Here is a 12,951-nt window from a genome sequence, read left to right as displayed (position 1 = left end):
TGGCCATTAGAGCAAACACATCCACTGGAATCCCTTAGGCTTTGGTAAGAGCATAAATGATGCCAGCCGTATCGGCATCCGGGTGGTCGTCCCGGTAACAGTGCACTATGTGGGAAGCTGGGGGTCACAGGCATTCGATTATACGCTGCCTCCGGACGGCATCCATGCAGGACCATTCAGGAAGTACCTGTTCAGTATGATCCAACCATTCTTCAAAGCCGACTTCTCCCAGAGGGGTTGGTTTGTCGCCAGAAAACGCCTTCAGCTTCCGGTATTGATGGGACTGTGTGGATTGTTGTATGGCTTCTGCTAGCACAGGAAGGGACACATTATCAGACAGACAATTCCCAGCAGGGGCATAGGCTTCTAGTCTAGACATACTGCTTCTACTTAGCGCCGGCCTAAGGGTGGAGGGGGTGAACGAAGCGCCTAAATTCATTGCAGCGGGCCAGCAGGGTTTCAAGCTGCTCTCAGGGGTACGGAAGGGGTTGGTTGGGACTGTGCTTGGCAGGCCACGGTAATTCTTCTGTGCCGTGGATGCAGTCAAGGGTTCGGTGTCATCCACCAATACTAGCGGGCAATGAAGGCCCGGAGCTTCGGGTAGGATTAATATTGAGGGAATGGCTTCAGGGCATATTTCCCGGTCCGTAACGAATAATATTTTACGCCAGTTATGCTCCCCGTCATAATAGTGGTCTTTCACTCGGGCAGTGTCCAGGAACGGGAGTTTCCTTACTTGATCAGTCACAGTGCCCAGGGAGATGGCAGCGGGGACGTGTCCAATGGCAATGGCACAGGTCAGGGGTATTTGGTGCCGCTGAGCCCACTTACGCATCTCGGGCTGTGAGGGCACAAACATGGCGGAAAAAAACTTTAGGGCACAGTGAGAAAAAAAATATAGGGCACCCCAGGTCTGAGATCTCAGCAGCGCCTCCAAATGTAGCCCTCTTTCTTACGCTCTAGAGTGACTACGGGTACTGTATACACACACCTGCGGCTCCAGGAGATCTGAGCCTGGGGTAACACTTATCTTAATGGCAGCGCCTCCACTTACCCAGGATCCCCGTCGAATAAGATTCCCCTGGGCAAGAACAATAGCAACGCACATATGAATGAAACTGTTTACTGCACCGCATAAAGGAACCCTTAACACACTATATGGCAACAACACATATCACATCATAACTTATACTTATAACGCTAGTGGCTCGGCCACTCTCTCTTAGTAATGTCAATGTCCCGTCACCGCGTGCCCCCACACCGTGTCCATGTACTGTATTTGTATATAGGCTCAGTCCTTGGCCATTCCACTTAGTGTCCCCAAAGAGTGTACCCTAAGGCGGGATCAGCGCCTGTTGACCAGGTGTTGGTGCACTTTGTTAAATACCTTCCGGTCACTGCGGTGACCGGTGACACTTCAAAAAGGATCCGCCGATCCAGCGCAGTTGGTCTGATGTCGCGATGCTCAGCAACCTGGTCCCAGATGACTAGCAGCAACCGCGACTCTGCACACTTTGTCCCTAACTGTTATTCAGTAAGGGGTGACGTTCCTATCACTATAGGTTCTTCCCTGCAGCACACAACCTACGGTGACTCAGGGAATCTTTTAGGGCCCTCAGGGAGAATCTGACCTATGCAGGTGGGTCACGGACCCCTTGCACTCACACTACCTCCTTCCCTGCTCCTCCGGTCCCCTCTGGCTAGCGTGGCCTCTCCCCCACGCTTCCCTTTCCTGCCTCCTGCTAATCCAGCCCTCCCATTGGCTCCCTGGCGTCAGGTGACTTCGCTAGAGCTCCTGCGAGTTGTAGTTACCGGCTGAGTCTCTTCCTTATTGGTCAGCCGTTCGCGCGCTTGCATCACGCCTGCATGACCTTTCTGTGTTCTGACCTCTTACTCCCCGCTATTGCGCAACAAAATGGCGGCGCCCTATGCTATCGGGCCGCCACGGAACCTTCACCACTACATTTGAAATGCGCTGCAGCAAGGGAAACATATACACATCCCTACAACTGTATATATATATGTACATACTGTATACATATACAAACACATATACACACACACACAATGTGTTGTGTGTGTATGTATTGGGTAGGTGGGGGTTTTGTATGCATTTTGGGGTGGAGGTTGTATATATTTGGGGGTGGGAAGTTTTTTTGGTATATACCTTCTGGGTGGAATTGTGCGTGGGGGGGTACAGAATGAGTGAGCGTGGGTTAATTGACGGAGGGAGAGGGTGAGTGAGGAAAACAGGGAGTAAGAGTGAGAAGCAGGGAAGAGAAATACATGCGAGGCGGGAGGGTGAGACAGAAGGGAGAGAAATACATGGGAAGGGGGGGGAAGAGGGGTTCGTGAGGTGTGAAATGGGGGGGGGGGGGAAAGCCTGCTTAAAATGTTTGTCCCAGGCCCCACGATTCCTGTTGGCGGATATATATATATATATATATATATATATATATATATATATATATATATATATATATATATATATATATATATATATATATATATATATATATATATATATATATATATATATATATATATATATATATATAAAAATGTGTGTGTGTTTGTGATATGGTGCATCAGAATTAGTATCAAAATCAGGCTGGCAGAGCACCCTATATTGGAGTGATATTACATATGCAAACTCATATACAATTGGTAAATGAAGCAGCTTTACAGAAATATATTAAGGATCAAGAGGAGTATACACATCTACATGCAGAAGAAACTACCTTTCCCTAGCACAGTGCCTGGGAAATGTTACTGTCTTGCTTCTAATCTACACAGTATGTGATACGTGATCCGTTTTGAACTCTAAAAACTACAACTCCCATGATCCCCTTAGTGTGAGCATGCGCAGTAGGATACAGAGCTGTGACCTGGATGTAGTCAGTGTCTCCACTTCCGGGAAAGAGAAGATGAAGAAATAAAGTGGTGCAGGAAGCACACAGGAGCCTTTTCTGTAAGTAACTTACTTTGTATTCAAAGCATCAGAGCAGGTATATGCAAACACGTGGCGTTTCAGGACAGACACGTCCTCTCCTCAGACCATACACCTTACTGCAATAAAATAACTATTTACTTACACAAAGCGCCTAAAAAATACCTGTTGGGCAGCGTACCTAGTGTACTCATAAAGCTATACCTAAAAGGTGAAGGATGTGACTGACCCCAAATACAGAGACCCCACGTGTATACATAATACTGACTGTGGGTTTGATCTTAATAACTTCTCCCAAAAATAAATGGGCCAACTCTTATATCAACAAGATGAAAGCATTGAAATATATTCCCAATCAAAGGAGTGTAATAGATCAGTCCAAGATTGAAGAAATGGCAGCTTTAGGGACAAGACAGACAAGTCTTCGAAAACGTGTCAAATCCAGAACTTGAACACAAATCAAATCCCAGACACAAAGGGAACAGAACAGTATCACCTGTGTTTACAGCCGGGCAGCCACTGCATGGTGTGGGAGACCACACGGAGGCGTCCGCACGGGGCGCGATCAGACTGCCTTAGGGCTGGGACCCACTGCACCCGGCGGCGGGAATCCTCCCGAGCCGGTCCCGGTCCCCACTGGCTGCACAGCTCACTACACGCTGTGACGCGTCAGCCGCTATGGGATACAAGAGAATTGTGATCCCTAGCTTCGACGCGTCACGTGGTGTGACTGTGAGCCAATGAGGAGGAGAGGCTTCGGGGAGCGGGGAGGAGTGTGGAGAGAAAGCTGTGTGTGTATGTGTGTGCCTGTCTGCGTGTGTGTGTGTGTGTTTTTGTCAGGGTGTGTTTGTGTCAGGGTCTGTGTCTGTGTCAGGGAGAGGGCAGCGTCTCTCCTATTGATATGACAGAATAAGGTCACTTGCAGGGGACAGCTGGAAATGACAGGTACACCCTGTCCTGCTCTGTCACACTGTGAGGGTGAAGGGGGACAACATCGTGCTATGCACAGGCACACCTAGGAGAACACAACCATACTCAAGAACACACACTACAACACAAACTCACACACGTGTATACAAAGGACAACACAGACCTATAACTGCGATACACCACAACAGATTTATTTACCGGGACATACTACAACACAAACTTACATACAAGGACACACATGTATAAGGACACACACTCACCAGGGAGACACCAGACTTGTACACAACCTTCCTATATATCTGTCCATAATATACAAGCACAGTATATGACACACACAGCCCTCTAATCAGTGACACACCGTGTCACTCCCCTCTCTCTATGGTAGCTCCAGCCCGAGCCCGTGGAGGGGGGGGAGGGGGAAGAGTAGCGGGTCCCTCCGCTCAAGCCACGCCCCCCCTCCCGCTCAAGCCTCCGGCTCCCGCTCCCTATGGACCACATATCGCGGTCTGTGTATGTCAGCGCCCCGCCTGTATGCAGTGCGGGCGCGCTGACTCTGGGAGCGGGGCCTTAACCTTAAGGCAATGATCGCGCCCATAGACCGTGCGGTCGGAGGCAGGAGGAGGTGCGTGTTGTGCAAGAAATCAGTTGAAACTGATTTCTTGGCGCGTCACGTGAGCGAGCGAACCAGCTCCGTGACGCCTCTAGGAACACCCCCGCGGCTTGTCAGTGGTTTTTTTAAAGAGCAGCTTGAACTGCTGCTTTAAATCAAACCTAGCGGCGGGAAACCATGAAATCACTTGGAGTACACGACTTTCTGGAAAAGGATGAAATCACCATTTAACTTTTGGGTGCCCTTTTGATGTAGCTGCTATGTCGCCGCGTCTGGCCCCATGATGTAATAGCTACGTCATAGTAATCCTGCTGGTTTTCCTAGGGGAGATGACATTCTGTGCTCCTGTGCAGGGCAGGACGGATCTATCACTACGTGGGAGGGGGTCTCCCTGTCTGTTCTGTCAGTAAGGGAGCGATCACGTGATTCCTCCGTCACACAAAGGGTTAAAATAACCGTTTTACTTTTGTGTATTGTGAAAGAAATCCTGTTCTGTGTTTCTCCAGGAACATGTATGTGTTTGACTAATGAAGGCATTATAATTACTTTGTTTTCTATGGAAGTGTTATGTTTTTTTGTTTGCTAAACGAGTTTTTTGACAGTTCGCTACATTGAAACTATTAAATATGCCATTGTTGTTGGTTCACGTTCTTCCTAGAAGTGACTGCCCTTTAAATACCATTTTCCTACTCTGCTTCAGTTTAAATAAATCCTGAGATTACAAACCCATATGAGTTTGTGGTGCTACTATAGCGTGCAGTCTACTTTATCTACTAAACAAAGGAACAATATGGTATGTATGGGTTTTTATTATACAACAATATAGCTCATTGGTTTGTAACGATAAACACTTTGTATGTCTTTAAGAAATTGTAAAAACAAATCTTCTGCATCCTTTCTTAGCACTTTCCGGCAAATGTGATCAAGGTGTGATTGAAATAGCTCATTAGGAACGCCCATTATTTTCTTCAAAATGCGTATTTTGGCATCCAACCATGACCTTTCAATCCCTTGCGTGTTTGCTCCCGACACTGGATCCATGTAATTTTCTTGATGATTCACCGTAAAATGCCTGTTACCAATGGCATTTAAATTTCCATATGCAGGCCACTCGTCGGAATGCATCACTGAACCAATTTCGCATTCCCGCTGAATAATTGATATCTCTATCACGCCGATGCATATAAAAATACCGACAATCAGAGCCTTGCTTGAGACCATTATGCAAAGTCAACTGACTATAGGAATTCAAATGAGGGTTAAACTGAGAGAAGTGGACCACAGATCACCGGTAGATTGCACGCTATAGTAGCACCGAGTTTGTACGATCAGCCTTTTCTCCTTGCTAGCTATCCTAAGCACTCCTTTTCCTCTCACCCCACACAAGTCTTTCCCCGTCTTAGGAACGCAGGGCCACACTTTTCAAAGCCTTATTTAACCAGAGGCAGCTGTTGATATTATGGATAACTTTGGTTGCTGTCACCTTCACTACTTTTCCTAGTTTACTGGGCAGCTAATGCCAAATCTGTATTCTCCAAACTATTACTCGGTGACAATTACCATCACTTGGGCTGCGCTTATAGTGCCCGTGACAACGCTCTAAAACAAAACAATTTACTCCGTCGACCAGCGCTTATAGTAATCGCAACGGAGCAACGTTGTGTCTGGAAAATTGGTAGTCGGTTCTATTTGATTTTTTAGAGACAGTTGCCACGTGACTGTCAAATTGCGCAGCCCGTCCTTTAGTGACGTCACTGCCGACAGTCGCAAATGAAAACAAATTACAACTTTCGCGGGTGGCGACGTCATCGGTCGCGTTGCCGTCGCCAGCACTAAGCGCGGCCTTATTGTCTTTTTGAATCCTTGCAAAACCTCCTGAAACTACTGCAGAAACAGAAATATTCATTTTATTTATCCCCCAAGCAGCTTGTCAAATTATTTCCCTTATATCCTCTCAAGAGAAGAGTTACCCGTCTCATATGGTTTCTCTTACTGTGTTTCTATTGCTGTTTGTGTTCTGTATCCCCCTTCCTCCCACTCCCTTTATTTGCCTCCCAGGTACTGATCTGCAGGGGGTTATTTTTCCTTATCCACTTTGCCGCCTCCTATTTGCCAAACACCAGATTCACTAAAGTGCAATAGCCTCAATAGCACTTTAACAGCCACTAAATGGCAATGAACATGTACTAACAGCAGCTCTTTGCATCTCTCCTCTCACTCCTGTCTTCTTCTCATAGCCTTGTTCAGCACCATTTCTGCCCGTATGTAGCCTTAGGCTAAGGCCCCGGTCACGACGCTGTAACGCGCGCCCGCGCTTTTGGCGGTGCGTTCAGCCGATTCCCCGGTCTGCAGCTCACTGCAGGAGCAGAGACCGGGGGGGGGGGGGGGCGTGGCGGAGGAGTGATGGGGGCGCGGCCGTGACGTCACCCGGCAGGTGCGCCCTCATTGGCTGAACCGCCGGGGGGCGTGCCTAATCGCTGGACGCGAGTCCTGCTCTCAATTCTATTGAGAGCAGGAGTAGCTCTCGCTCGAGCGCTGCGGCCCCCCCTTGCAGCGGGCCCGGCGCCATTGCGGGGAGGGCTCTCGTGCACGCAGCGTCCGCCACAGCGGACGCTGTAGTAGGCAGCGGGGGCAAGGCCTTAGGCTTGTTCCCCGCTGGCTGCTGCTGCAGCGCTCGCTATGGAGGCGCTGCAGGGACAAGAGCTGCCCCTCAATGGGGCTGGGCCTGATGCAAGGGCAAGTTTTTAAAAAATACATTAAAATTGAGATTGGACCTAGCGACGGAGCGCTAGGCCACGCCCCCCATCACGCCCCCCTTTCTTTCCCCCTGCAGACAATGGAATTCGGATGCACGTGCCACCAGCCTCGCGTGCAGCGCAGGCACTGGGGCTACGGCCATAGTGGTCACTGCTGCACGCGCGTCTGACTGCCTGTCGGCGCGTGCATGGGTAAAATCTGCAATCTGTGGTCTATGTGAAGCGATGGGAGGTGGGGGGTGGCAGGGTGTTGCCATGACAGGAGGGGGGGGTTGGGAGTTTCAAGCCCAAACAGACATTGTTACCTAATCGGACTGTGGCTCAAGGCTTTTTCCATAGTCCAGTTTCCAAATCAGTCCAGGGCATGATATAAGCTCAGGTTGCTAATGGAACATATTCCTGCTACAAGACCTTGTTACATCAACCCCACTTTGTGTTTAGTTCCACCGGAAGAAAACTCACCTGTGTGTCTCTTGTGTCATCTTGTCAGGGGACTTTTTAATAATAAGTGTTTTTATTTATTTTTTAAGTAATAAGACAGTAGTCACTGGTGTGGCCTGTGGCTCCCATTCCAATCAAACTGTGGGTAGATACAAGGGAGCCATCATATATACTTTGCTCTCCATTAACTTCTGTTCTCCTCAAACTGTAGAGAAGAAACAAACATTATTAACAACCTGTATCTTTTTTCAGCTCTCCCTTTATAAAATAGACATTACTTTGAGACCCCACTAACTGTCCCAATTTTAGGTTTGTAAATTGTGCGAGAAACGAGGAAGAACAGAACCTTGTGGCATTCCAGTACCACAGGAAAATCTACTACAGAACCGGCACAGACCTCCCCCCACACACAGAGCTCCTGGTCTGGAGATGAATATGGGAAAGAGCTTGGTATGAAGGGGGTGCGCTGTGGAAAAGTAACGCGTCAGCACAAGGTAATCAGGAATATGTGTGTTACGTGGTTGTTACATCTCTATTGTCTTATTACTGATGTTAAATTACAAATAGTGATAGATCTACATACACCATTACTGGTCAACTAGAACTTAATATCACTAAACCTGATTTGAGTCAAAGGAACGGATACATCAAGCTGCGGTAACCAAAAATGCCATATTACCTCTGTAACGGAGTGGCCTTGTAGATTCTCACTCTCTCGCTGCTGTTGTGCAGCCTGTTGTTGCAGAAGTACCTGGAATTGCTGTTGTTGTACAGCCTGGTTTTCCGCCAGATACTTTATCAGTTTTTCCATCTCCATTTTGGAAACTGCATGTGTATTGTCTCAACTGACCACAGGGGGCGCTATCCCACTGCTAACACATATGTAACAGAGCGGCCTTGTAGATGTGGTCAGGAATGAGATCACACACCACTTTCTTGTAACAAAAGTTCTTTATTCCCCGTATCAGTGGTTACAGCAATTCGGTAACAAAACAGTATTTAACTTAAATAGCATACATCTGCAAAACAACCGGACGGTACCTAATCACTGGTATCCAAAAGGCAGTTCATGCTATCCCCCTGACAGACTCCCTGCAGCCTGTTCCCTCACAGGTTGAGAACAAAATGAGAGAGTGTGGGAAGTTTGCTGCCGGCTTTTTAAACCTCCCCTTTCCAATCAGCTTGCAAACCTACAAGCCGGGGTGTGGTTTTTCCTTGTCTGCTCAGATGAGTTTAACCCTATACACTCAAAACCTCCCATAAAAAAGTGCCTTATTATCGTGCAATGAATCAGCGTTGCAGCCCAAAAATAAAGCACTTTTTATCGGACCTGTTAAAAGCATCAGATCCGATTCAAAACAGGCATAATACCACATTTTCAAGTAAAAACTGCCATTCAAGTTCCTGTTTTTCCTATGTATATAATGGCCAATATACTGCCTATTATATACATAGGAAAATAGAAACAAGGCAGAGCACTGCCAAAATTGCAAGGAGGAGGCTCACATTAATAAAATAGAAAGATTTTATTGGATCAAATAGGACCCTCGATACAAAAATAACGCACCTACGCATTTCGGGCTCGCACGCCCTTTATCAAGGTGTCAATCACAACAGTTAAAATTAGCATTTTTATGTTTACATTTTCGCGTCAGTGGGTGACGTCACGTCACCGACCAATGAGCTTCGCGCGTATTCACAAATTTGAACAAAACCAACTTTATTGAATCATTTCATTTAAACAACCCATGTCTATGGATCGGTGAAAGCGCGCTGTCATCCTAATTCTACCAGCCATGCAAACTATGCATGGAGGGGCACAATCTTAGGCCCAGGGCATGGTTACTGCTTGCTTGCTCTCGCTTGCTCTCGCTTGCTGCTGCTTGCCACTGAGCCCCTACAGTCGCAATTAAAGCGGCTTTAGTAGGGGCTCGCGCATGCTTTCCGTTGCTTGCTGAGGCGCGCTTGAACAGAGCCGACAGTGAAATTTTAAATTCACGCGCTGAGTCCGCTCACGTGACGCCTCAGCAACCAATGGAAGGAGAGCAGGGAAATGTGAACGGGGTCTGGCGCCAGCGGAGTGAGTGTACCTTCTGCCCGATCCCTGTGGCTGTCAGCCTGCGGGAGATGGAGGGGGCTTGCGCCGCCGGAGGGGAGCGGGTGATGTTCCTCCATCTGCCCGATCCCTGTGGCTGTCAGCCTGCGGGAGATGGAGGGGGCTTGCGCTGCCGGGGGTGAGCGGGTGATGTTCCTCCATCTGCCCGATCCCTGTGGCTGTCAGCCTGCGGGAGATGGAGGGGGCTTGCGCTGCCGGGGGTGAGCGGGTGATGTGCCTCCATCTGCCCGATCCCTGTGGCTGTCAGCCTGCGGGAGATGGAGGGGGCTTGCGCTGCCGGGGGTGAGCGGGTGATGTGCCTCCATCTGCCCGATCCCTGTGGCTGTCAGCCTGCGGGAGATGGAGGGGGCTTGCGCCGCCGGGGGGGAGCGGGTGATGTTCCTCCATCTGCCCGATCCCTGTGGCTGTCAGCCTGCGGGAGATGGAGGGGGCTTGCGCCGCCGGGGGGGGAGCGGGTGATGTTCCTCCATCTGCCCGATCCCTGTGGCTGTCAGCCTGCGGGAGATGGAGGGGGCTTGCGCTGCCGGGGGTGAGCGGGTGATGTGCCTCCATCTGCCCGATCCCTGTGGCTGTCAGCCTGCGGGAGATGGAGGGGGCTTGCGCTGCCGGGGGGGGAGCGGGTGATGTGCCCCCTTCTGCCCCGTGTGTCTGTGTGTGTGTGCATGTATGTGTGTGTGTGCATGTATGTGTGTGTGTGTGTGTGTGTGCATGTGCATGTGCATGCGTGTGTGTGTGTGTGTGTGTATGTATGTATGTGTGTGTGTGTGTGTGCATGTGTGTGTGTGTGTGCATGTATGTGTGTGTGTCCATGTGTGAGTGTGTGTATGTGTGTGTGTGTGTGTGTACCAGTGTGTATGTGTGCGTGTATGTGTGTATGTGTGTGCATGTGTGTGTGCATGTGTGTGTATGTGTGTGTGTACCAGTGTGTATGTGTATGTGTGGTGTGTGATGTGTGTGCGCGAATATATTTATCAAAGTTGCACAATGTTAATAAATAATTTACTCTCACATGTCTTTTTTTAAATTTTTTAAATATTATATAATATACACACACACACACACACACACACACACACACACACACACACACACACACACACGTTCCCCAGTGACACACAAACACACAGATCACTTCAAAGTGACACACACACACAGTGATACCCGCCTCCCAAGCGCTTGCTGTCTCCTCTGCAAGGACAGCAAAAAGCTCCTGGTAGAGCGAGCGGCAGCAAGCGAGAGCGAGCGGCAGCACCTAAGCGCTTACTATGTCCAAGGCCTTATACATACAGTAGTATCAGGGAGCACTTAAGGAGATCTATACCTAGAGAGCAAGCATATAAACAACTCCCACACTGTTATCTATTATGCAAATGAAACAAATGCCAGAAGAACCATTAAAAACAAGCAATATGGTACACAGATAAAGATCAATAAATAAAGAATAAAAGACAAATAGTAAAAAATAGAACGGAAATTGAATAACAAAGAAATTATTTTACAAAAAACAATAATAATATATGATCAAAATCCTTTCTAAATAATAAACAATTTAAATAATAATACTGTGTATCCAAAGGCGTATCCAGGGTATTGATACAAAGTTTATGACGTTATATGGATACAATTAACTCTTAAAGCACCAGTTCTCACTTCTACCATAATATACAAAGGTAAGATGAGCTAAACCAGGGGTCATCAAACTCTTAGTCCTAAAGAGCCAAATATGAGTAGCGCAACGATTTTGAATTTTTCAAAGACCCATAAATATATTATTACACCCCCCCCCCCCCCATCACATCAGGCTGTCCCCCCATCACTATTCCTCCCATCACATCAGGCTGGCCCCCCATCACCTTACCGCCCCACCCAATCAGATCAGGCTGGCCCCCATCATCATCTTACACCCTCCCCCCCCCCCCCAACACATCAGGCTGGCCCCCCCCCATCACCTTACTGCCTCCCCCCATCAGATCAGGCTGGCCCCCATCATCATCTTACACCCTCCCCCCTGCCCCCCCATCACATCAGACTGCCCCCACCCCCTAGGGTGACCTTGAAATTGAAAAACCGGGACACTTTTTTTTTTACATAACAGTTTATTTATTGTAGTACAGCAAGCATGTCAAACTCAAATGCTAACAAGGGCCAAATTAAACAAGGTTTTAAGTTCAGGTGGGCCGCAAAAAAAACAACTTAAATTTTCATAGAAACGTAGGTTTATTTCGAGAAGTACAGTGTGTGTGTGTGTGTGTGTGTGTGTGTGTGTGTGTGTGTGTGTGTGTGTGTGTGTGTGTGTGTGTGTGTGTGTGTGTGTGATGGCCTCACTAATCGATCAAAATAAAAAAGCCAGATGTGAATGATTCTGAACCCATTAACCAGTGTCAGGATGCCCCCTCTTCACAATTTCTAAAGCAGCAATCCCGCCTGGGATCTTACCTGATCCGCAGTCCCTCAAGGTACTATACTGGAAGGGAGGTGTTCCCTACCAGTCTTCCGATGTCCCCCGTGTGAAACTTGAGTCAGATCCGGAAGAAAGCAGAATAGGTTATTTCGGTGTAGGTATAGGGCAGTTAAGATAAAAACAGAGGGAGTGGGTGACAGAGAGAGAGGCAGAGAGAGAGAGAGACACAGAGAGAGAGAGAGAGAGAGACAGAGAGACAGAGAGAGAGGGACAGACACACAGAGACAGAGAGAGAGACAGACAGAGACAGAGAGAGAGACATAGAGGGAGAGGGAGACAGAGAGAGAGGGAGACGGAGAGGGAGACAGAGAGGGTGAGGGAGGGAGAGACGGAGGGAGAGACAGAGACAGGGAGGGAGAGACAGGGAGAGGGAGACAGAGACAGGGAGGGAGACGGAGACAGGGAGGGAGAGGGAGTCGGAGACAGGGAGGGAGACGGAGACAGGGAGGGAGACAGGGACAGGGAGGGAGAGGGAGACAGAGAGGGAGAGAGAGACAGAGACACAGACACAGAGAGAGAGAGAGACAGACACAGAGAGACAGACACAGAGAGACAGACACAGAGAGACAGAGACAGACACAGAGAGAGACACAGACACAGAGAGAGAGAGAGAGAGAGAGAGACACAGACACAGAGAGAGAGACACAGACACAGAGAGAGAGAGACACAGACACAGAGAGAGACACA

The 12,951-nt window shown here is 48.5% G+C and overlaps 1 protein-coding gene across 3 annotated transcripts in view; it reads left to right on the top strand.

Moving 5' to 3' along the window:
• Positions 1-2,907: 2,907 nt before the first annotated feature.
• LOC142466746 (uncharacterized) overlaps positions 2,908-12,951 on the top strand; it is a 73,750-nt gene continuing 63,706 nt past the window's right edge. For 2 of the 3 annotated variants that reach the window (XM_075572109.1, XM_075572107.1), the window contains exons 1-2: positions 2,908-2,971; positions 7,997-8,181. Coding sequence is in view for 1 of the 3 variants with exons in the window: in XM_075572107.1 (XP_075428222.1) it covers positions 8,140-8,181 (42 nt within the window). In the remaining 2 variants the exon portion in view is untranslated. Of the gene's footprint in view, positions 2,972-7,996; positions 8,182-12,951 lie in introns of those variants that run through there. The other variant, XM_075572108.1, reaches the window with a different exon arrangement.

The sequence above is a fragment of the Ascaphus truei genome, chromosome 15 (assembly GCF_040206685.1).
Source record: "Ascaphus truei isolate aAscTru1 chromosome 15, aAscTru1.hap1, whole genome shotgun sequence".
Taxonomy (NCBI): Eukaryota; Metazoa; Chordata; class Amphibia; order Anura; family Ascaphidae; genus Ascaphus; species Ascaphus truei.
Note: the sequence above shows the minus strand (reverse complement) of the source record. Positions and strands in the feature narration are given on the sequence as shown.